Genomic DNA, 26,745 nt, shown 5'->3' with positions numbered 1-26,745 from the left:
CACATTTCCCTATTCAAATGGACTTTAATCCAAGGTGGCAGAGCGTGGCGTCCTGACCACTGACCTCTGCACTGTCCTTCCACGTGGACCTGCTGACGCTGTGACTTCCCACGGCTGCACACAAGTCTCAGAGCTTAGTTGACTTGGCATCACCACAGTGCATTGTGACGGCGAGGGGAGATTAAGTGGCCAATCAAGGCCTGAACAGTGGGGTAATCATTCCACTTGGTGAAATGGGTGTCAGGATTACTCCGGCACTTTCTCACTTCACTGTGCAGGCTTTAGCAGGGCAAAGACATTTTCCGGTAACTAGAGTGCTGTGAGTTGGATTAAAGGACAGCCTCTTACTGACTGATTAATAATGAAGACTGAAAGTTATCATTAGAGGTAAACATAACCTTGAGGTTAGAGACTGCACAGACACTATAAAGAGTATTTTACGTTTTATTGTTGCTGAGGCATTTCATATTTTATTTGATACAGCACGTCCTCACAAGAACAACAGCAGTGGGAGTCATTTTTGCTGCAGCTAAGTACGACCCATATTTATGTTAATTGTTAGACAGCGGCCTCTAGTGATGGTAGTAATTATGACAGGGGCTAAGGAGGAAGTCAGCTGAGTTCTTCTATTTTAGCGACATCATATACGTAATGTATCTTTAAGTTAGTAATGTAGCTTACTTAATCTTACTAATTTAGAAACAAAGCATGATCTTTTTCTACACCAAGTAGTTTTCGTGAATAAAACCTAACCGAACTAAAACCGTTTCATGACGTTAACCACATGGACGAAGGTCCAGTCCGGTTTTGGTTAGTGTGCCTGTCTCTGGTACTCTCCAACAGTCATATGTGAGGGAGGGAATGGTCATTTATGTCATTTTGGGGTGGATGGATGGCTCAAACAAATCCAAGACTTCAGGATACCACTTGTGTAACGTGCTTAACTTACATCATGTACATAACGTAACATTTACATACATAACATACTTATTATTAACCCAAACCATGATCTTTTGCCAAATCTAACCAAGTAGATTTGTATGTAAGTATTTCACAACATCAACCAACTGTCAAGGTAATGACAAAGGTCCACTATGCTTGTACGCCTGGTATGCTTGTCGCTGTCATTGGGGAGTCATCAACCTATTCAGTCTTTGAGGTGTGTGGGCGTGCTGATTTGATGTATTATATACAAGACTAATTATATAAAAAAGAGATGAACTCTAGAAATTACTTTACACTACATTTGACTTCTTTGCAGCAGCAAATACACTTTACAAGAAACATTATGGTTCCCAATTACATTTTAAATTAACATAATGAGGAAATTGCAACAACATTTCATTTTTTTCCTGCCAAAATACCCTACCTTGCAATACTTTATCCACTCATAGCAGCTTTGTTAACATTTTGCTATAGTTTGGTTTAAGCACTAGCCTTAAAGGAGCTCTGTGGAACTTCTTTGTTGTGCTGGAAGCCGGTCATTAGTTTATATTAGCGGACTCCATTTCTAAACTAACATTAGCTATGGTTGCTCTCTGTTAACAGAGCAGAGAGAGGCACTGAGACAAGGCACTCAAGAACATTGAACTAGTCCTTTACTCAAGTCCAGCAGCATTTAACAACTCAAACAAATCGTCTACAGTCTTGTGTAGGCAACTGAGAGAGACGGGGATGGTCTCGTTTTTCGCATAGGGTCAATAAAAAAAGTGAATAATTGCATGTAAGTAGCTACAAATCGTTACACAGAGTTTAAGTGCTTTTGTCGCACAAACCTAACCACAGACCAGACAGCTTTGTACGCCCACCATCCACTGCTGAGCGAGCCAGTTTACTCCCAATAGCTTTAAGAGCGCTGCTACTTGTTGATGAATGTAGTTTTGGGCATCTCTCAGCTAAGAATAAACAGAGAGAAGTCGATATAAGGCAAAATATCTATGCAGAATGCATTCTCGTTTGATTCCCTGGATAAATAAAGGTTAAATGGAGGAATAAGAAATTAAAGTCCATGCTGGAAGACAAATATATCCTTAATGTCAGGCAGACTGCAGCCCAGTGCCTCATTTCTGGTTTGATTGTTCAAGTCAATTCCCACAGACATGAGCGTAGGTGGGGTATAGGACAGTATAGGCTATATTAATGCAGGAAAGAGTCTATTGCATGTGTGGATTTGCAGTAGTATGCTTGTCTTGTCACCTTCGCTGTATTACTCCTCAGTATGTATTTGAAGAAGGATACAGCACCATGCAGTTCTGGTGAGTTTAAATATTTCATCGGGTGGAAGGATCCTGCAGCTCCCAGACATCCAGTTTGAGAGACTAATGCAGTTCCTCATGATTATGTTCCACTCTGTTGAGTTAATGCAATGTCCCCCCCCCCACACACACACTTTCATTGTCCACCATCAATATATTCAAGTGTTGAATCCATTTCTTCTTCTCTGCATCCCCACTTCTTTTTCCAAGGAGGAAGCAGCAGTGTTGTCATAACCCTGTGCTACACCTCTGACCCTGTCAGAAATCAGCCAGTGGTGTACCCTGTAGGTCTATATTAAAAGTAAAACAATCAATCCAGAGGTCGTTAATGAAAGCCCTCCAATCCCGAATGGTTAAGATGATCCATTGAGTACTTTGCCAGGAGGAACGTAAATACAGGGTATCCTCATGGTTAGGACTATTTTCCAGTGTGCTGTATCTTTGACATCAGGCTAGTGTTAACTGTATCTACAAAAACAGTGGTGACATTAGAATCAGTGCTCGGATGACTGCTGGGATTTATTCTGTTAAAAACAAGTCAGACAGGGCAAAAAGTAAATATTGTGCTAATCAAGTTAAAAATAGATTTTCTTTTTTTGTGAAAAACTACTAAACTACTAAACTAACTACAAAATATTTTTACTTATTAAGGCCTTCTAAATGATTATTTTATGAAACCATCTGAGATGTTTTGTGGGAGAAATGACTCGTGGAACTTCTCACACCTAATATGCGGCCAGTCATCAGGGTAATGACTGGAATGCTAAACAAGTTCACAGAAGTTGTCAGAGATCTTAAACGCCATCACGTCGAAACACAGAGGCTCATCTCCATCCGAGCTCACTGGTGAAATTTAGTTGCAAACTGTTCTGACTCTAACTTGAGGATTCATAGTAAAGTCCGTGTAGTATCTTAGTGGTGGTGACGTTGAAATCATGTAAACACAGTGTGGTTTGGTCATAGCCACAACATTAGCTTTTCACTCGTGGCGGTTTCATTTACGTCCCCAAAATCATAAAAGTGGTGTTCATCTGTGCAGATTATCTTGCAGAACAAAACGTGTAAACTTGTGTTTCCCATAGAGCTCTTTTTCTGCAATAATCCCAAATCCAATGGAAAAAAATCCCATAAGCTTTTAGTGGAGGGAACCAGGGCGATGCCAACATCCGGGTTAGCCTAAAAAAACCTGCAGCACTAGTTGACATTGGAGATATAACGTTTTCTTCTTCATTATAGGAAGTAGCATCCTACATGCATGAAACTTAAAAGAAACCAATTAAAAATATAAATTTCTCAAAGAATAGTGTGATAAGTAGTGTATGCTATTTATGCTATGCGACCATTAAAATCTTCTCAACAAAGCATTATCCTGCAACAGGTACAGCCAGAGGGAATTCTGGGATGAGAGAAAACAGACCGATGCGGTACACACAATTTGGCGTACCACCACAACGTTTGCATTACCCCGAGGCTACAGCTGGCAACCACCCCCACATTACCCGTCACATCTGCAGTGTAGTCAACCACTGCCCAAGCAATCAATGCTTGGCAAGAAGATCAACTCACATGTGAACATGGAGAGAGAGAAGAATCTGAGCTGGAGGGTTTTGTATTAACATTACGCAACAGCAAAGACTTGCAACACACAGTCACATGTTTATTCCCACATGCATACATAGCGTATGTGCGCTTTTGTGCCTCACCAATGAAAATAAAATGCCTCTCGAGCCTGGCAGACAGCACGGCTGACTTTCAAGAAATTCCACAAGCGAGTGCTTTCTGGAACTAAACGGGTGCGGCAAATCCTCTTAAAATCCTTTTAGACACCGTGGCAGCAGGGAGAAAAAGAAAAAGTTTCTCCGAGGCAAACATGTGCAGGTTTGTTGGGTTGATGTCGTGCTCTGGGGAAGGACACTCTCGCCAGTTTATTTTCTTCAAGGCTCGAAAAGAATGTTAATACGACACATACCCTACAGGACGCACGGGAGCACAATATGGTGGCGCGTGTGTCGACAGAAGGCTTCAAGGAAAGACTTTAGGGAAAGGACGCTTTGGATGTGTGCGGCTTAATTTTTCCGATTCCAGACTTGAAGAGTGTGCCGCTTTGCACATTTTTCTGTGGATTATTAGGACAGTAGGGGGAAGAATCTAAAGTTTCACATTCAGCTGCCGACATGTTTGACCCAGACGGCTTGTTTATAAGGTTTTTCTCTACGCAGACGATAATAAACAACTAAAAACAGTGTGACTATCTACTCAGGGCAGTCTTACTTTTCGATATTCTTCTGCGGAAATGAAGTTTTAAATGGCTGTCAACAAGTGCCAGCCAATACAGCCACTATGTCTTTAGGCTCTCCAATTTCCTCAAGTTTCTAAAAAACTAGTTTCCTCGCTCTGATTGCCATTTACATATTTGGGTAAATGAGCATGGGATTGGGCTCGGTGGTTTGTTTGTCGATTTGCTCTTTGCTTTTCTATCTCCTTTGGGCAGCAGATTGAATTAATGTTTGTAGACACAGTGATGCCACACATGAGGAAACAGGAGATCTTGCAAAATTACAAAACTCTCCCAATTACAGCTCTACAAACACATAATACTTGGAAAAAAACCTCATTTGGGTTATGATGCAGATTTCTCTTGTGTCAGATGCACAAGGACAATAATTAGCTTCATTTACATGCTTTTCTATTTAAATAGACCAACAAACAGATTTTGTTTACTGAAGGCACAGGCTTTGCAGAACACGCAAATGCACCCGCAAACACACAAATTCATGATTTGCATTTTCTCTATTTTTTGACACAAGGTAAATTCCAGCTTGCTTACACGTATCTTTATCAGCGCTGACACCATTTCTCCTTTCATCCCTGCTCTTTTTAGCTTGTATCTCCTTTCCTCCTTAATTACTTGTTGGAAGGTGTTTGGCTTTTCGCTGCACGCCTGCTGTTTTGGTCATTACAGGCCCCTGTAGGAAGTGGAGTGGCTGCCAAAGAAGCTTAGCGGAAGACAGCCGTGGGGATGTGTCTGTACTCACCTGGGGTAAATGAGGACAGCTCTTCCTGCTGGCTTTGAGGCCTGTCCTCCCCTCAGGGCCTGTCCTGATGTTGAAGAGGGCCTGAAGAGCACACTGGGCCGCCTGGTTCTTGGCCAGCTTCTTGCTGCGACCGCAGCCCTCGAATATCCGTCCGTCCACGCGCACCGCCATCACAAAGCTACGCAGCCGTCGGCCTTCGGCTCGTTCAGAAAGGCAGGCATATCGCAGGCCCGGCCGGAGCTCATTGAGCAAGGCTACGGGGCTCTTGGGGGCCTCTGGCTCTGGAACAATCCCACCCAGCCTCTGCTGAGCCTGCACCATCAGGTCCAAGGTATGGCGAAGCAACCGTCCATGTCTCAGTAGCTCACTCGATAATAACTCACTCTCTGCTGCTGAGGTGCAGAGCGAGAGGCCATCGGAGCACGACGAAGTCTCGAATTCCTTGAAGAGCGTGTCAGGGAAGTCTGCCTGATCTGAGGTGAAGTCAGCCGAAGGGTTGGAGATGTTTCCCATGGCCAGGTGGGCCTGAGGAGCGTTAGGGAACTGGACGAAGGACTTGAGGGCGAGCTCAGCAGCCCTCATCTTAGCTTTCTTCTTTGTGGGGCCCGTGCCCTCGAAGGTCAGCCCGTTCACCTCCACAGCGATGGAGAAGACCGGAGCATGGACCGGGCCTGTCTGTGACACCATGCGGTACTGCAGGCCCGGCCGGAGCTCATTGAGCTGCACCAAGGCATTCTTCGGTGCCTCCGACCAGGACAGTTTCTTATAGATCAGGCGAAGTTGACACAAGTGCCCGTTGTTGTCTTCCTCTAGCGGCCGTTTCCTTTTGAGGCCGGAGCTCCCACTTCTTGCAGAATCGGAGCAGAAAAGCGACTGGCACTCTGCAGGTCCTATGGAGCGATCCTCTAAGTTACCAATATTACGGTTCTCCTTTACCTCTGCACTGCTGGTACCTGCAGTTAAAACAGCAAAAAGAGAAACAGTTTGACTTAAAGTAATAAAAAATACTCCGAACACAAGAGCAAAAAAGCAGTCATTACTGTGCAGCGCTCACATTTATCCTGGCTGAACCAAATGGAAAATCTCCCAAGGCAGATTGAGCCACTTGATACACAATGAAATGGTAATGAACAAATCCACAATCATCTCCCTGAGCCGAGCCCACTTCATACCACAGGGCTCTATCATATTTAAGTGTTTTAAAATCCAAACACAAATCCCCTAAAAATGGCGATGTTATCTGCCAAATCATCCTGTAATCTGCCTCCAAATTGGTTCTGAATCTGTGTCGTAAGTGGGGAAACATCGGTCCCTGTGGCCAATGCAAAGCATCAATCCTATTTGTAATGGGGGTGGGGATCACATCGAGTGGCAGACATTCCAAGAAAGGATGAAATGTCTGTAGCCCGCTTTATTTCACACTTCTATCCTCTGTGAGAGCAAAGTCTGAACAGCTGTGATACGCTCTTCAAACCTAGTTACGGGGAAGTGGTGGCGTATTGCATTTCTGATGGGAAATGAACAAAAATAGGGTGTTCAGATCTCGCCACAAGAATGTTAATGGTGGAGTGGGAGTCTGGGATCAAGTGCTGACATTCACTGGTGGGCTGAAGCAGATTGTAGCTTGAGATGATAGGTACATGCACGCCTGCAGACACTATCTAATGACTTATTTATCACCAAACGCTCAGATTTAATATTCAATAGCTCACTTTTATAAGATAATACAGATTTTAACACACAAGCTGACACCCGTGCGTAATCAAATAGCCCATTTCCAAAATAATTAATTATGTGGGTGACAGAGAGATCATTTCCATATTAGGTCTGCCACTGAGGGAGTTAGTGCGGCGTGTTGACAGATAGACAGATAGAAAAGATGCAGCAGCTTACTTAAACTGTCCTCGTCCTCTGTGCTGCTGGTCCCAGGGCTTATGTACTTGAAAGGAGCGATCAATGCTGACAGCATACTGACTTTCTCTGGAGGAGAGACAAGAGACACGCAGAGTCAACAAGAGGGCAGGGGCGGAGACGGTTTGATAGTTTTATCGATTGAAGCCGCAGATCAGAGTCGGCCCAACACGGGGACAGAGACGGAGCATAAGTGAGCGGGGGTATGCACACAAGGCCACGTCTCTGTCACCCCTGCATGGACTACGGTGTATACACGCCCACATCAGGGAGCAAACACACACTTACACATGAACGTACACAACACACACACACACACATTTAATGAAATACACACCGGGCCTAAACCAAGGACATTTTCGTATTCTTATTCTAACACTTAATTCTGTTAGATTTGTGTGTTTGAGTCCGAAAACTCATTTAACTGGACAAACTTTTCGGGAATTGCTCATTTCATGATGGATGTCGTCTGTTCATGTGGAGGTGCGTGCTTGTGAGATTTGATCATATGAATAATTTGTGCTTCTTAAAGTGGGGTCCCATAAAACATCTAAAAGACAAAATCATGGGAGTCCGTGGTCTAATTGTGTCTGTCTAAAGATTGCTGACGTGAGAAAGCTTGAGAACCAAACACTCAACTCCCCAACAACTGCATAATATGGCTCAGTTTGTAGAAAAGTTTCAGAAATGATACCAAAAAGATGGCCATGGATGTGTTATCAGAGCAGCGCTGAACTGTGACTTTATGTTCATTCATTCACTCTTTATTTCTGTCAGTCTAAATAACGTCTTTCTAATGCAAAATGGTGCCGTAACAGTCACACAGACAGGTGATGTTACACTGTTAAGAAGGTAAGAAACAGATTTTTTTTCTAGTATCTACTGTAATTGGCTGCATAAGTAATTGGGATATGATATATTTAGCATATAAGATGGAATATGCTAAATTATTCACTTTATATTTAAACTCCTCTTCAATCATATCTTACATGCTGTATAAAAATGAACCTTGAATGAGAGGATATTGTATGGGGCCCTTTGTTATATGTATTTTACTATTTAAAAATAAATTTCATGTGTCATAATGAAAAAAGAACAATTGTTTGTCGCTGTGTCTGAAACACTAAGCTCTGCCCATGTTCCCACCCCTGAGCTGTGATTGGAGATTTATTTGGTTGTCAAAAATTCAGTTAGTAAATAAATAAATAAATATGTCATTTAAGTGCACAGCATGCAATTTCTGCCACTAGGGGGCTCTCAGTCAAAACAAAACAGAAGACGTTAAGTAGTGATGCATCATGGGGAGTCTTCAGTGTTAAACAACCACTGTTGCTGATGAAAATCTATCAACATGACTCAATCAGAAATGTTCACAAACGAGGTCATGTTATGAGGTTTATTGACGTTATGTTGTATTGTATCTTCCTTCCTCCCTCTCTGACTCTCTCCCAGAAGTTATAGCGACAGGCGACGAAATGAAACGCACAAGGTAAGTACACAACTCAATCAAATATACAGCAAAGGCCCAGTTGTTTTTATAATACAGAAATGTTACATATTAGATCTTTAAACATCAATTAGTTATGGCGCAGTAAATGCACACACACACACACACACACACACACACACACACACACACACACACACACACACACACACACACACCCCTTCTAGTGATAAACTTCCTTTCTTTATCAGCACTAACTTGTCGACACTGGCTTTCTCCTGTGTCTCCCTGGGGCCTGCTGCTGTCCAGGTGTGCGTGTTGTTTACAGTATGAAGCCCTATTAGGACCATCTCTTGGTCTGGTGCACTCCATGAAATGCTGAGCAGAATTGACAGACCCGTCTGGCTCCTTAATTACACCCCCTGTCTCCTCCCAACATCAGCTAATGATCAATAAAAGAGAAAGGTAAGGGAGAGGCAGCAGGAGGGAGGATTCGGGGGTGGACAGGAGTAGGGGGAGGTGATGAAGTGGGGAAAAAAGTAAGAGGAAGAAAATGAGGTGGAATGAGTTTATGTAGGAGTGCCGAAGGTTAGAGGGTGAGCCCGAGGTCAGGCTCTCACCGCCACGGTCGTGGAGCAGCGTTCACGCCCCGCAGCAGCAACAATCTCATGGAGCTAAATGCTGCATAAACGGGGCGCCACATTACAGTGCAATAAACATGTTTTGATAAGAGGGCAAGGTTGTGAATGAGCTCGGCCCCCGGTGCTTTCTCGCTCCTCGCAGCTCAACAGCACGAGAGGGGCTCAATGAGTCACTCTGACACACATGGATACACTCTAAACACCGAGACTGGAGCTGTGCTGGTCCTCGTGGGCCAACATCACAATACAGGCATTTGCATTCTGACCTAATTACGGACTAAAGCCCAATACAAGCAGCAATTTGGCCCTAAATGACTCCCTTGGCCAACACGGTCATTATCCAGACCATTTTCAAATCAGTCTATATTGTTTTTTAAGCCCCTAAAGCCCTACTTACAGTACAAACCATGGCTGTCTGGTATGTTTTCAAAAGTGGCAAAATTAGAGGTGTTTAAGGGGCTATTGGCCTGGACAGAGTATCTCAGCTCATTGTCGCATTTGTACACAAAATGTATCCAGTTCCACTGTAGCGCTAACGACAAATGTTCACATCAAGCCTGAAATTACAGGCGATTAACACACAGGAGGCCGAGCTATCACACTGTGGCCTGAAACGCCTGTAATGTATATTTGATAATCTTGTTTTTCGCCAAAGGGTCTAAAAACCACCCACTCTACAGCTTCTGCCAAGTCAAAAGGGCCCACTGGGCGATGAGACACCAAAGTTTGGTGTAAACAGATGACGAGGAGTGTACAATAGGCCGTGAGCTTTAAAAAAATCAAAAGGCTGCTACAGCATGAGCAAATCTCCTCTCCTTGGAGAATTATCTGACACTCACATCAACATGTTTACAGATATTCTATTGATCTCCTTCACTGCTGTCTTCTGTGAATGAAGATCTGAGGAACGATGTACAGAAGCAAAGGAAACCCAGATCACCCATGTGAGAGCTACCAGAGCCATTTTATCTTTCCCTTCTCCAACATAATAGGAAGCAGGTTTTTACATCTGGTTGCCAAATATGACCAGGGATGGTTTATCGCTGTGATGAAGATAGTTTTGTGAATACGCTGTGAGTGTGTTTAGTGGGCCCAAATGTTACCAATTGCCTTCTCAACCTGCAACATGCAACTCTCTTTTTAATCAGTGCTTATTTGAACAAATGTGCTGTTTGTTAAGAGTTCCAGGAGTTAGACAAGACCGAGGCCCCATTTACACCTGGCATTAACACATGATCTGTATCTGGATGAGGAAATAACACAAGTTAATATGGTAAAGGTGTAAATTAGGAAGTGGTTCAGCCTGCATTCAAATGATCTCAGCCAGGTGTGAATGCAAATTGAAATGTTCACCTGATGATGGTGCTAGATGAAAATTTAAGGGATCAAAGATTTTACAATTCAAAATGTAATGGCAATCCCTTCAAAAGTTGTTCAGATATTTAAGTTGTTTCTTTTTCTTTAATCAGTTGTATTACTTTATATTATTTTTCACAAATATATTTCACAGAGTACAGAAAGGTCACGTGATAAACTGTGTAGGAACGAACCACAAGACGAGTGTTAGATCAGCAGAGAAGCAGACACGCCTGCAGTTTTGTGCGACTGACATTTGCATTCTGCGTCTGACAGAGATGTTCACGGTGGACCCTCTGGCAGTGACTTTTACATTTAACGAAGAACTCCTGCCTTCTGTCAGGTGCGAGGCCCTTATGTTGTTTTCTTCTTTTCGACTGTTAAATCATTGTCACAGTTATGATTGTGTCTCGTTCAGCTCAAACCTTTAAGGAGCGCGGTGGGGCAGAGAGGCCGAGTGGACCGACTCATGCTGTGAGAATTAACGAGCATGGAAGTTGAGCCTAAAGTAGATTGTTGAGGACTTCGCAGTACACAGGACTGAGTGTTGTTCAGCAGGCAGGTGAGAACAAGAACAAACTCACTGATTGACAAACCGCTGCATTGCCTATAGCAACCCGTGGTGTTATCGTGTGTGTGTCAGTTTTTGTGTGTAAAAACTTCCTCTTGTGTATCCTTGGTGGTTGCACCCACGGAGTGTCCATAGCTCTTTTTATCAACTGTTGGCCATTTTTGTTTAATTGTCTGAGTTTTGTTTTATTTTTGAGTTTATTCTAGAAGTCTACAGTGAGAGAGGTGGTGGTTTATTAATAATTGCTCATCAGCTGTATACATAGGCTGCAAATGTCTGTCTGTAGAAATGCATAAATGCAATTTTTTTTTAAAGTTTGGACTGTATGGAGGACAGAAAATGCCAAAATCAAAAATAAAGAATTAAATGGCTTGATGAGTAAATTAATATGCCATTAAATGCCCCCAAAATAAACACAGGTAGTAATTAATTTTAAAAAATGTGACATTTTTTTTTTCTGCTTTAATTCACCTCTGTATTTATTTACCTTTGTAATAAAAATCTATGTATGTACTTTCCCATTTAAGTTTCCATTGTTTTAGTTAATTAATTTTTAAATGTACAAATGTATTCACACATTTATTTCTGCATTCATTTCTGTATTATTTTTCCCCAAACGTTTTTACATCCGTATTGTCCTTAAACGTTTCTTTATCCGTTTCCTTCATCATGCAAATGAGGCTGTAGTCACCTATTGGCTGATCAACATCAGAGTGCACAGATATATTATGCATGCCTGTTAGTCTCAGTATTGTACATATAGTATATTCCTCATTTAGTTTTGATTTTGGCAGCTTCAGTCCTCGGTGCGCTTCACACCTCAGAGCTGGAGTTATGTTGTCTCACCAGCCTGTTTGGTGACATGTTAATGCAGTTTGTTTTTAGATCTATCATATATTAATATTATCATCATTTTCCCTTTGAGAAATGCCACACAGTGAAATTGACATCACTCTACGATACATTTGCTCACAGGTAATTGTAATTTTACTTTCTATTCTTGCTCCATTAATCCCTGCAAAGAGGAAACTAATTCTTCGCTCTATCCTCAGTGCTTGCTGCTGCGTTGGGCTGTACAAAAGCCTGAATAGACCCTTTTATTCTGTATTCAGAGGATTTTTATTTTGATGACAAAGTTCACAGTCAGAATAGAGCTTTTCTGTAAAGCGCTCTTCAGGTCTTTATAATTTCAAAGTAGCCCTCAAAAACAATTCTTCTCTCTTTCAATGGGCCGCATTTCATTTCAAATGTCTCAGGAAGTAGCTATTGAGTGGAAAATATCATCATGTTTTCAGAAACTCTGATGCTGAATCAACTGCGCAGTGGTAAGCAGTGCAGTTTAGAGGTCATCCTCCAAATGCCACCTCTTATCGTTTTTTGATAGGTTTATGAAGTGCCGGCAGAAAAAACACACTTCAGCCTGATTTATGAGGGATCGGTGTAGAACGTCACGGGCAGTTTTTGTTTGTGTTTTACAGAATGTAGTGTGATTGATTTGCCCACAGAGATGCAGCATATTTTCAGCTGTGTAAATTAAAATATGGCAGAGGGTTCATGCGGTCCAAGAAAAGATCGTTCTGGTAATAAATTCTAAAGGTTAGTCCAGATAGTTGTGCGTATAAACAGTCCTAACCGATGTCCGTGACATTTTGGTAATGAGGACTTGATTTAATAAGGAAGTTTTCTGGAAATAATTGTTTAATTTGGTTGTAATTATAGGTAAAATAGAAATTTCCTAGAAAGCGTGGTGTTGCAGCATTCTCCCAACTAACTGAAGAAGATTGGGGAGTTGTTTTTAAAAAAAACAAACAGAAATAAGTATATAAAAAGGCTCCGTGCAGTTTTTCTGGTGTAATCCGACTCTCCAGAAGTCCTGAGATCCCAAATTGATTCGACAAGACGTTATATAGATCCTCGACACACGGTCGAGCTCGTGCACCCACTTCAAACGAAGTGCGCGCTAATGCTTTTAGCTTAGCAGCTACAGTGAGGATTTAAGCTTAATAAAAAGGTGTCAATAACATATTTTCAAGCCAATTTTGTATTTTGCATTTGCCAAACTATAAGGAGTCATTTTATGTCTATGTTTTTTTTCTTTTTTTAAACGTTTTAAAGCAAGTCCCCATCTACTTCCATTGTTTTGGAGAATGCTGCCACACAGGCTTTGGGTGAACTTATTCTCTAAATCTAATTCCTCAATACATCATGTAAATGATTGTAAACGGGAATAAATCACAACACACAACAAGAAGCTGCGAAGTGCTCATGTTTAAAGTGCTTGACAAACACAAAAAATTAAATCAACCTCAGATATTATTGGGATATTGTGAAAGCCACTGATTGATATAAAAGTTCAAAGTTAGTGTTGGTGAATCTCTATACCATAGAGCTGGCTCTTAAATATGGAGGTTTGGCAGAGAATTAATTTAATAATGTTTAAACGTACTGTAGGCTCCCCAGAGAGGCATATCAATGGCATCTAAAGCTGACCTACTGTGCACTGACGAGAAGTCTCTGTAGGTTACACTCGCAGTTCATTACAATTAATTACATGGTAATGTACCAATTGAGAACCACTTCCATTTTCCCTATCAGTACCAAATCATACCGTTGTTTTCAGGAAACTTAAAGTACATTTATAAGGAAATGTAAGGACCTGTATAATAAAGTGTTACTGAAAAAAAAAATGGAGCTACAGAAATTGAGAAATTAGAGAACACATAAGGAGATGTATTACAACCTGTGAGTACATTAAATCCAACACTTTAAACCGGCTATCTACGAATACTCAAAATAAATTATCAACATATTTTATTGCTCGTCTTGTCTTTTGTTGTTGTAGTCTACCTGAAAGAACCAGAGTCATTTAGAGATGATTTTAGGAATCAGGGTAATCTGTCACATTTGTCAAATTGCTTTACACAGGTAGTCTTTTTCTGTCTTTCCTAAACACAGTCTTCTGCTCACAGAGCCACTGTAATGCTGCTGAGGAGGTCCATATGGCAGCCAGGCTGTCAGACCACCTGAAAGCTACTTCACACAGAAATCATGCGAATGCTCATCCTGCATTTCTTCTTTGTGTGTGTGTTATTAAGTTAAACTGTCTGCAGGGAGGCCAGCTTTGTGTTTCCCATATTTCTCACCTAAACTGTGCACAGCGAGATCCTCCCAGTGACCTCGCATGATGTCAGAACTCCATTTGGGCTGTTATGGTGAATCTACAATCTTCTCTGTTAAAGCCTCACTTGTCTGGCCAGGTGCAAAGTTCATCAAATGTACCACCAATCACCGGCCGCTGATGTGGACATCGTTACCTTACATGCCCTTCACGCTATCTGTCATCCATCCCTTCTTATTCACCAGCCGGCCGAGCGGATGAGACAATGCATGCCAATAGTCTCGGCCCGCTACGTCCATCCCCCCACTGCACCAGGACACGGTGAGAGGAGACGACGCTCATTTGTTTCCACCGCACAAAGGCGGGGGAAGGCGGAGGAGAGCCAGGTTAGATAGGGAGAGCCTTGGCAGATGGCCATACACTCCTGATAGTGACAACCCTGGTGTTGGTGTCCATTCACAATGAGCTGGAGAAGAGGCTCTCAATCTCTCTCTCTCTTTCTCTCTCTCTCCTTGCACTTCCTGTATCAGTCCTGAGGAGAGGGTAATGAGCCCAATCAGATTTCCCCATGGCTCAGCATAACGAATGGGTCAGATGAGCGACAGGAGACACTATTGAAACAGGCGCTGGGGGAAATCATTGACTCTCTCTCTCTGTCTCTCTCTCTCTCACTCTCCTGTCTCTATCTTTTTCTCCATGTCTTCCTGCGAGCCTCTGATTGAAAGCCACTGAGCCACTAAATGAGAGGCTGCATTGTTTCTCCACAGCACTTAAAACCAGATTCCTGTCACTTCCCGCGTCTGATCTCCGAGCAAAGAGCAACACAAAAATAGACGCCGTGTTAAGTGTCATCTCCTTTTATCCGTAAACATTAGAGATAACTCCAGAGCTTACATAAAAAGTCTAACATAATTATATGTCGCCAGGACGCGTTCACCACCAACGCTGCAGTGCAATGTGACAAACATGTCGACGTGTGTCTTGGCGATGTGAGCTGAAGTTATCCAGGTACAGAACGCATGTGTGCAAGTGTTCTACTTGACAGAAAACGCCCAGATAGTGACTGGATGCAGCAAGTGATCGCCAGTTTTATACAGAGACAAATACCAGACACAACTCCAGCATAATAAACTATTTCCTTCCAAGTTTAAATAAGATTTATGTTCGATGCACCAACTTGTTTAAAATCAAAGATCTGTGTTAACTGTAGGCCTGATTATCAAAGGAAACTACATTCTTGATTCATCAGTAAGAGTTTTCCTTTAATCATAAGCTTTTTCCACTTTAGACCTTTGTGACTGACAATACGGAGAAAAAACTCAGGGAGAACAACAAAAACATTTTGAGCTTATTGTTAAACTGGCACAGACACATTTTCTGCTTCAGTGTATCATAATGAAGTAAATGTTGTTTACATTGGTTCCCTATAAACCTTGCCATCACTATACAATGTAAACTCGTGTTTTTATTTGCGACTCTGAGGAAAACAGGCACGATCCAGCTGTCTTTGCAATACGTGTGCTAACAATAATGTCACTTGGAAACACCGTTTCCTGTTGTCTGTTGCCAGTTTGTCACTTTTCACTGTAAAATATCCTGCCTCCAATATGACTTTGTGCTTCATTGCAAAAAATGTCTTTATCTGCTGATAAAAAGGAATTTTTTTTTACAAATGCTCATAATAACCTAGATTACTGGTATGAAGTACTGATTTTGCAAGCAGAATACCAGTATATACTGTATGCAGACGCAAAAGACGACACATATCCCAGCCACAGTCTGTTCACCCTGCTGCTGTCTGGCAAGCGATACAGAAGTATCCGCTGCCGTACCACCAGACTGCAGAGCAGCTTCATTCCTCAGGCTGTGAGACTCTCCGTCATCCTCCACACTCATAAATAATGAATATTTTTGTTTTGAGACTTGCATAAAGGGACGACAACTTGTATGTCATTGGACAAAGTTGTGTTGTAGAATGATAAATAAATTAACCTTCAAATGATTTCATCTTCTAACAAATGTGTTTGGCTCATGTGCATTCAGTGTCTGCATGTTTTCCCCTAAAAATTAAGTGACTTCACTGCTCAGAGTCTGAAAAGTACAACTGTGTTTAAATACAAACTCTAACGCATCAAAAGAAAGTACAGGGCTGTTAACACCTGCAGAAACTGATGGAGGACTACGATGTGGGGAAGGGAAGCAAGTGATAGGAGCATCTCAATCCCCTTAACTGCATCCATGTTTCTAATTTCAGGACAACAAGTGTTGCAGGACTGTAAAGGAAACAAGTATTCAGCTGTTTAATTGCATCTCCTACGTCACTGCAGAGCTTTAACTACAGCACAAAGCTCAGCTCTAGAGGCCAACGTGAACTTAGACAGCAAAACCATAAACAACACTTACACTGCCATGGGTCCCATTTTCACAGGCTTACTGCACATTCAAACATGGCTATGAAGTGGTTAGATGTGCGATTTCTCAGGTTCTCTGATGCTGGGCTCGATACTGCTGTATAAAAACACTTGTCAGCAGTGGAGACCCGTTCTAATCACAACCACCCAGTGATAATTAATAACAGGATGTGGCTTTTTAATTCAGACTCTGGTAGTGTGGGAGACATATTTAAATCAGCTCTGGATTGGAATTTGTCTTTAAGTTTCTATTGGTGAGTGTTGCTCCAGACATTATTGAGGCTACGTATGCTATGAAATAACTAGAATTATCCTTTTAATAGAGGACAGAGGGAGTAAAACAGAGGTAGGGGGATGTATTAGCACAGACTGATGGATATTTAGCACCTGATTAGCGGCAGTGAGGACAAAGTAGCCAGGCCATCTGCTTTATATTTGCTCTCCTGGCCATGAATGCCAAGGACAGAGAGCTGTTATGTTACGGTGTGCTCAGAGTAATATCAGCTTAAGCTTTTCACATAAATGTAGTTAATGTTCATGAAAATACAGCATATTGCAGTTTGAACGGTGCATACACATCATTCACCATATGCATGTTGTGACATGAGGTATTCATGTTGACGCCTTTAAAAAATGTCTCACTCTCTGTTAAGTTATTGTCATTTCTTGCTCTTGCATCTCGAGACTGAGGCTGGCAGATATTACTTTTCATTTAATCGTTTTATAAAGCAAAGTGTGTGACACCCTTTGAGACCGAGACTGATTAAACTTCTCTGAAAATTCTCACATCCGTTGGCTTCATAATCTTGCTTTTTTTTAATCATTTGATTTGTTTGCAAATAATATCTTATTTAGCTTTATAAAATAATCATTACAACAGATAATAAGATAAAGAGGAATTATGGAGGAACAAACTTCAAAAAACAATTAGACAGAAAAATAAAATAAAATACTGTATAACATTCACCTAAATTATTATATTAAACACCTACACACATTATCATACACTGATATACATTGACATTTTTGGCAAACAGGCAACAGGAGAAACAGCTGGTCTGACTGTCCAAAAGTACCTGTGGACTGTAGTTGTTTAGTGGTTTTAACAAATAACATGTAACAAGTTAATGAATGAGCTTTAGAGGAGCTGGTAGGTGGATTTTGACACCTTTGGACAGGGCCAGGCTAGCTGTTTCTTCTTGTTTCCTGGTCTTTATGCTAAGCTAGCCAGCTGGTGGCTGTACATATATATTTAGCATTGAGCTATTAGATAAAAAATATTGGGATTGGGATCGTTTTTGTTTTGTATTGCAATATAGACTTAAAATATTGTCATTTTATATTAAAGGTCCTAAACAGTAATATGTTAGTTTTCAGGTTCATACTTTTGTTTTGAGGGTCTATTAGAAAATGTTTACCTGCTTTATTGTTCAAAGAACACATTATGTTTCTCATACTGTCCATTGCTGCAGCACCTCCACTCACCTTCTGTCTGATCGCTTCCTTTGAGGGCCTGTCTCTTTAAGGCCCCCCTCCCAAAAAGCCCATTCTACTCTAATTGGTCAGCTCTCACACGCCTGAGCAGGCACCACCCACCGTATTTCTGCCAAGGTTTTGCCAAGCAGAGCCGTTCTGGCGGCATGGCAGAGGGAGGCAACTGTACAGTTGTGACATCACAACCTTAAGGAAGTCCTGACTACTCATTCAAGGGCGCAGTTTCTGAATATGTGCTGTGGCCAGATCTCTGTGGATTCAGCGTTTTGATACTTTCTCAGTGTTTATGTAGCACCTAGACCTGCTTATAATAAATAAAGATAGGAAATCTCACTTTCTACGATATGGGACCTTAAGGCCGTATTGCCCAGTCCTACATGACAGTGGTGTCTTCTTGTCCATAGTAACTCTCGGTGAGACAGAATACCAAAACACGTCTGACGGCTTGCTGTCATTAAGTCACATATTATAGCACTACCTTTGTGAAGTTTGTGCTTTATAAAACTCCATAATTAAGGAATCTAGACGATGATGAAGCCATATTTTGGGTCCAGTTGAAGAAGTCAAAAACATTTGTTTTTCTAAGTTGATTAATATGACAACACTCGTGTTGCCAAGATGTAATCAAGCAGCACCATCTCATCATGATCCCAGAGAATAAAAGTGACACAGCTGAAACGCAGCTGTCCTGCGTATCACTGGGCTCTCTCAAATTGTGTACATACTGTTTATCCAAACCACACATTATATCCTAACAGAGTGTATTGATGTAAAATTTCATTCATCTGATTTTTCTCAGCATGATTAACTGGTGTTGCTTTCTGTCATTGTGCTGCCTATGGACTTTCTTTTTGCTGTATTGCTTGCTGTAACAATGGGGGCCTGCTTTCCTACACTATATAATACAATCAAAGATAGGCTTTAGCCAGGCCTTTTTCAAATTCATAGGCAGTTTCACTCTGAGTGAAGTACCCCTCACTGCCAGCACCGAGGTGGCCACAGAATACAACAAGGTATTCGACTGTGCAGTGTATAAGTAGAATAACTCCAGTGGTCATTGAATTGCTTAATCATATTGTGCCACTGGGGAAAATTTGATGCCAGTTTCTCTCTTACTTTTTTTTTTTCTGTTGCTATTCCATTTTGACAGCGAGACACAGAGTACACTCTCCGGCTCCTGAGAGGCGACTTGCCATGGTTGAGTGTCATTGAGGAACCTGCTCAGAGTGTGTGACGGCTGTGGATTGTCACCGAGGCCCAGCAGACGGTGAGATGGTACAGCGGGGGCTTATGATCGCGAAGGGGCTCTGCCTCGTCGACCACACCGCCGCCTGACACCGCTCAAGCACTCAACCTCCGAGAGCCGCGCTTACTTTCAACGCGGGGATAAAAACTTGAGAATACTGTCGTGATAAAAGCTTTTTAATGTCACATCTCATGCCTGAACTGTACAAAAGCATGTTTTTTCATGAAACAATAAATATGAATTTTTCACTCCATGTTTTTATTCATCATGCACCTTGAACAGAAAGCATGTTGCCTTTGAATGTGTTGAGTTTCGCCGCAAAAGCTTTTAGAGCTAAAATAGCGCCGATGTACCTCAGAGTGCTGAAAGGCCTATATGAAAGAGTGAAGGAGGAGAAACACACAAGCAACATGTCACCCTAAAAACAAACTCGGCGTCAGCTGTAAAGTCAGTACGACCTGGTGCTGAAGTTGGAGTAGAAACGAGCCATATGAATCCCATATGTCGTCACCATCCTTCCCCCCGAATACCTTTTGGCAATTAAAAGCAAACAGGCATGACTTTTTTTTTTTTTCAAAGTTCGACACAGATCACGATCTCCACCTGATAAGTGGCGGATTTAATGCGCACTCGCTTCCCTCCTTAACAGAATATTAATGTAGGCTGTCATCCATGAGAATGACTCATTTACAAGCATGCAGAGGAAGCTGAGGACTGAAACCTGGATGAGGTTTGTCGCCTCGCTCGTTTGATAACAAGCACTCGAGTGTATTTACAAGGCAGAGCGAGCGAGATAAGTCTGCGGTGTAATGACACTAAGCAGGTCAGGAATGTCTCTGCCTCTCAGTGTGTTGTTGCTCATCTCCCTCCTGCGGTTATCCCTCTTTCTGTCAGGCAGCGACGCTCCCCCTGTGCAGCCTGACGCTGTGCAGCGCTGTCATCTGCGCCGATGCGACGCATGAATATCAAATGCTGCCATTCTCTAGTTTGACTTGTGAAGCCTTTTTACTGCTCTCTCGACTTTCATCACGTGTGTGCCTAGAGCTGAAATCCTGTCCTTCCGGTGCACTCGGAACAGAGAAAACATTGTGTTGCTCATTTCTTGCCTCGGCAGCAGGCGCATAACCATGCTGACACGGCACTCAGATGGTGTTGTGACCCGGCGTGTAGTCTCCAATCTCCGAGTGTGTGGGAGTCAATAGGTAGGTGTGAGGTTAGATACAAATTGGCCCGTTGGTGTCACAGCCCTGCAGTCACCAGCTCAAGCCTGGACGGTGGCTGGGACTGAAAAGCAACACTCTGAGCAGAGGGAAGGTGTGAGGGAGAAAAATAGCTGAAAGGAATGTGATATTTTTGGTGCAACTTAATATGAACCAAAAGTTATGTGTTTGGAGGCCTGCAAGAAATTTCTCAATGTTTCGTTCTTTCACTTTTATAAGCCTGCTCGCGTCTCCCTCCATCCATTCATTATTTCAGCGACATCCTGTCCTTTTCTGCCCAATTCCTCCCTCTCCTCTCATCAAATAAACCTGCCAGCTTCTCTGTGATCTTCCCCAGCAGTGTTTTATGCCTCACATTATGACACATATAATCAGCCTGGCTGTTTGCACTACTTTGTTCAGCACAAATTGCTGCACCGATGGTCGCGGCAAAGCACAGATGGGACGTGGACAGTTTTTCATCGGCTGTTCCATACCACAGAGCCCAACACATCTGGTATGCAGCGAGAAGCATCTTTGCACTAATTTGTTTGTCACTATACATTGAAGGGACTATCTGTCATCCTGCCATGCTTTGGTTGCAGCATGATGTTTGAAGAACATGGCTAGTCATAAGTTTCAGGCAGCCCGGCTGGCTGGCCGCTTGGGACTCGCTCACATGAGCCATCTGACTGTGGGAGTGAAGGGGGAGGAGGGGGGGAAGAAATGGGATGCAGGGGAGGGAAGGAGAATAGAAACAGGGCGAAGAGGGAGTCAAATTTAACTCCCCAACCCTGAATATCCAAGGTGAGGTGAGGAGATAATCCATTTTCACCTCCAACTTCTTCTTACCGAAACTGTCGCTGGACAATTTTATCATTAAACCTGCAGTGAGGGACTTTTACATATAACTGAACATCCGTTACATTCAAGCCCTTGCAAAAGGAGTTCTAATGATGCTCATTAAACTATCGTTTTTAAATCTGGAGTCTGTGACGGCTGATGTTTCAAGCCGACTCATTTTAAAATAAAATGTCTTAAATATGCATTTATTGGCTATATGATGTCCTGCTAAAAAAAAGATGATGATACATGCAGGCAACGTGAAAACATATAAGCAACATTATTCTTATACTGCAGCGTAGAACAAGTTAGCCAAAGTAATATAATGATAAGAAAAAATGTAAGATCAGACCGTTAAATCTTTCTACCAAATCCCTATTTAGCTGCTAAGCTAATATACGTGTTCATGTTTTCAAAAGGTTTGTTTTTACTTTCAGTGTTAGAAAAGAAAACACTTTCAGAATTAGGACTAATGGATGTATTTCTCTAATGTAAGGTTATTTGTGTGTAACTTCAACTCTGATAGCATCCCGGACCAGATTTAACACAGTGGGGGAACACTACACAGTGCTAAGTGCTTGTAAGCTCTATAAAAACAGTAACAGGTATTTACTACAGTAGCAGTAAGCTAGTGAGCAGGACATGCTAATGATTGACGCTTATTTTGAAGTGGTAAAACACACCGTTTATTCCATCACTTACTCTTTTGCACTGCTGTTAGTGGTTTATGAAAAGCTTTTAAAAAAAACAGAAACCACCTTTCAAACTCTTTAAATCAAAATGCAATCCAAAGCCTGACAAGCCTGCCGTACATTGTCAGGGTTTGCTAAGCTATGGTTGCACAATCTCTGAGCGGGGGAGGCAAACGGTCAGTTTCATGCCACAACATTTCACACATTGACGAGAGCAGTTGTGGAAATATCTGGATCCCAACCGCAGATTCCTCACAGGTCTCTCAGCCTAGTTTTTGTCGAGCCACAACTTTCCATACAATGCCAGAGTGGAAAAAACAGAAAAGAAGGTGATGAATTCAATCTGACAGCTCATAATATCCCCTTTCCCTTTCTATGCTCTACATTTAGTGTGATTCTAAGTCAATTAAAGAACTGTTTGATGTTGATGCATTCAGACTTGGACATTAAGCACCAGTCTGGTAGTTTGTTAGGTTGGTAGCGTTGGTCTTCATGTCCATTTTTTACACCAACAGTTTCCTACAGGCCCATACAGCTTTGCTGAGGATATCAGAACATATCTATAAATAAATATTGTAAACCTAGCTTTGGTTAACAATAGATGTTTTGATGATATATTTTTACCCAAAGTACCATAGAACAGGAAAAAGACTGGAAGGGGGAGTGAAAAAGTGTTTTTTGAGTGAAATGTAAATGGCTCGGTGCTCACATAGCAATCTATTTTTCAGGGAGAAAAAAAAGGCACTTTTATCTGACGACAAGCACTTTCCCTGGCTGCTTAAGAGTGACATTAATGTTGCAGGGGTGTGGGGGTGCGGGAGTGAGGGGTGACAATGTGGTAACACTGGCTGCAACGGGACTTGGACAGTTCCAACGCACTCAATATCTCAGAAATATCAGTTGTATGCTTACTTAAATTGACAAGGGAAAAGCTTATGCATTTTTCTCAGGGCTTGTTTTAGCCTTATCTTTATTACCTTACTGAAGTAACTAAAAATATTTTCCCATTTGCCCAAAATCCTGTTTAAAGAGCTCAAAATGACATGAGAGTGCAGAGCAGGAAAATGTGATTTCCTGTAATTCAATGGATGGAATTTGTGGAGTCTGAAATGGATGTTTTTTTTATGAAATAGAGAGACCGAATTTTCTCTGAGCAGGGACCAAGCTTAGTGGATTGTTCACATTCACAATGCTTTAAAATCTAAATTCAAACATTAAGGGGCAAATCTCTCACGTACAAACAGGTCGGTTTTGACTCAGTGAATAATTGTGAAACATGTGGCCTATTCACACGTATCTCCTCTTGCGTGTCACATTCAGGAGCACATCACTGTACAGCTGGTTTAATGCACAGCTGGTTTTAAAAAAAAATAATCTGAGCCTTCACATGAAACAAACGCACAGTCAAGCAGAATTGAAGAGAAAGAGAGAGCAGGTATATTTAGTCCTCCAACTGTCAGAAGTGTGCTGAATAATGGAGCGGTGGAATGTGGGCACGCAGACACAGTAAAAGGTTTTTGCTGTATTTCTTTGATTTGGTGCCAGTGAGATGAAGGTTTGCGTTATGTCATCATGATCCACATTTTTTAATGCTCTCCGTGCCCACATGCTGAAGCCCATACCTTCTCTATTACCATGTTTTCAAATCTTTTATTTCTCTAAGACATCCTACTGACCTGAAACAGAGGTCATGGTGGCAGATGTTTTAGAGTGTGACAAGCTGGGAGAAGAACCAAACAAAGAATAAAGCACTGTGAGACCACTGACAGCTACATATTCCCTTATCTGAACTCCATCACATTATATCAGCTAATAGTTATCAAAATAATAGATCTGAAAGTACTGTAAATTACTGTCATTTCCCAGATTAATAACTATTTAGTCTGTAAAAATGGAATAACATTAATAAAGAGTTCACTAGACTCTTTATTCAAAGTTTATTGTCACTTCATTAGGATATTTGAATTTTTAAAAAAATGAGAAGATTCGAGTGTGGAAACTGACGTTCGAACTTGTGCCTTAGCATGCGTCGTGACGTTCGGCATTGTTATGCTTACAAGATGGCGGGGAGCAGCGCGCCAACAGACGCAGAGCTGGAAAGCATAACTCCTGAAAACTTAAAAAGCGTCGTGTGGAAAAATTTTGGATTTCCATCAAGAAACGGGAAGATTACATCCAGAGAAACCGTCATTTGCAAGTTATGCTGTAAGTCGTTAAAGTACCACTCGACTACGAGCAACATGAGCGCACACCTCCATTCAATGCATTACTCGGAGTACGCAGAACTGTTAGCGACTGAGGAAGAGCCACGGTTAAAACAGGCAAGAATAACATCGTTTTTGCCTCCCTCCTCATCTCGTTGTCTGCCAGCTGCTCGGCAAGAGGCGATAATGAAAAAGCTGACTGAGTTTATCTGCAAAGATATGAGGCCAGTTAACATCTCGCAGGGGGACGGGTTTAAGGAGTTCATCCGCGAGATTGAGCCAAGGTACACGATTCCCTCTAGTGGACGTGGGACGTAGGCCTAATAATAAGCTGGTATCGGTGTATATAATGATATAATAATAAAAAAAAAAACATTAAAAAATGTGAATATTATTCGAATATTTAACAAAAGAAGCATTAGAAATTCAAATATGATTTGAGGGGAGGATTGACAGCCCTAATTTACGTGCATTAGTCACTTTGTTATTGGCCGTATGTGAGCGGATTGTAACATAACCCTAACCCTAACCTTTTCCATCTCTCCGTTACCTACAGTATACAAGCCTGTGTTGTTAAGTTGTTTAATGCTGAGTCCACAAACGTAATCAAATGAGCGGCTTCCAGCACAACACTGACGCTCCACAGAGCCACTTTAAACTAAACAAAATTTGAATATTTATAGATTTTGGATTTTTCAATAAGGAAGATAAAGTCTCTATAGACCAAGAACACATTTTAACGAGGTGATTTAACTTTTTCAATGGAGAAAGTTTTTTGATTTGTGAATGTCATAAAACATGTCTGGAGGAAGAATATTTAAAAATAGTATATGAACCATAAAAATCAGTACCATGCAGGGATGGAGTGGAGAGTAAACGCACCCAAATTCAGCTGCTTAAACCGAGTTTATCTCCCTTTCAGCCGACATAAAGGAGTGAAATCCACAGTGCTACAGTAGGTAGCAACAGACAGACAGAAGAGTCTCGAGCAGCAATCACACCGTATTTGAAGTAAAGATAAAAAAAGAGCTAATGAAGCCAAACATAGCGAGGCAAACGTCACATGGAATAAAACTGACTATTATTCTGAGGGGGGCATCATAAAGTCTTATCCAAACTACTCCAGAAATCGCTTTCATTCACGCAAGCCTCCCGCCCCCCCATCACCTTCTGCAAGCCTCGAATCCACAAGGCAGCACCACCCTCCCACCACAGCAGCATCTGAATGAATGATGAGTAATCGTGTAGGAGAGTGAGGTCATTATCGAGATGCGGAACTTTGAATCGGCACATGGGAGCCTTCATTTGTGCCGCATTCAGGACTCCTTTTGACTTTGAAGTGTGCAGCACACCTGACTCTTGGTGAGGAGACTGGTGTTTCTGCTCATTTCAGCTACGTCTTTTTGAAGCTAAAGCAGGCTGGTCTATTTTGAGAAGGGGCCTCTACAATACTTCCTTAAATGCTGGATGGAAGCAATGTGGGAAGCTGCTGTAAAATGTAATGTTCTTCTGTCTATGAATGTTAGTGTGTGTGTGTGTGTGTTTGTGTGGAGATTTCTTGCCCACAGTGTTTCTCGTTGCAGACGAGTAAGAAAAATAACAAGATGGATAGAAATGTGTGTGTGTGAGCGTTTGGTAAGACAGAGAGAAAAGTAGTTTATTGTACAATATTTCACCCAGCCAAAACATTTCAAGATTTTTCAATATGATGTTTTAATCATATGTTTGATGGCAACCAATGTCACCTCCGCACATACTAATTGTCATTTCTGTCTCATATCATACAAAGTACAACATGTTGAAACTGGCAACCGCAGTACATGCAAACTCAACAATCCTGCCCCAACGGGATTCAAACCCAGGACCTCCTTGATGTGAGGGAACAGTGCTAAAAACTGTGCTACTGTGCTGCCACTGTACTGATCAATATGGCTGCGTTAAATGTAAAAAGGGTTGTGTAGTGACGAACCCACAGAGAATAATGCACTGACTCTGCAGTTCCCTTTAGATCCACAGAGCATTTTAGCATCTTTAAGCTAATCGTTTTGGTTTGCAAGCTCCGCAACTTTACTGTTTTCATTTGGTTTCTAATCAGTCGCATTTTCGAGCAGCAGAAGGCAGCCGTTTGGACCAAAACATGCAATAATAGACTGATGTGTGCCACATACCCAGCCGCCTCAATGTTTGTACTTATTTACTTAATTCAGTCTGCTATACAAAATAAGTTTCAAGTATTTTCGAGAACAGCTGAAGACAACGTGTAGTTAAGAGTCTAAGTTAACTTCCAAAAAATTAAACCAATGTATCAAAATAAATTGACCT

At 41.7% G+C, this 26,745-nt stretch overlaps 1 protein-coding gene across 1 annotated transcript in view; it reads right to left on the bottom strand.

Annotated features, from left to right (window-relative positions):
* The window catches only part of adarb2 (adenosine deaminase RNA specific B2 (inactive)), a 179,550-nt gene that overhangs the window by 57,145 nt on the left and 95,660 nt on the right, over positions 1–26,745 (bottom strand). The window contains exons 2-3 of the mRNA XM_073487873.1: positions 7,184–7,270; positions 5,291–6,243 (exon numbers count right to left, since the gene is read on the bottom strand). Of these exons, the coding sequence (XP_073343974.1) occupies positions 5,291–6,243; positions 7,184–7,270 (1,040 nt within the window). The remainder of the gene's footprint in view (positions 1–5,290; positions 6,244–7,183; positions 7,271–26,745) is intronic.

This window comes from Pagrus major, chromosome 19 (genome assembly GCF_040436345.1).
Source record: "Pagrus major chromosome 19, Pma_NU_1.0".
In the NCBI taxonomy this organism is placed as follows: Eukaryota; Metazoa; Chordata; class Actinopteri; order Spariformes; family Sparidae; genus Pagrus; species Pagrus major.
Note: the sequence above shows the minus strand (reverse complement) of the source record. Positions and strands in the feature narration are given on the sequence as shown.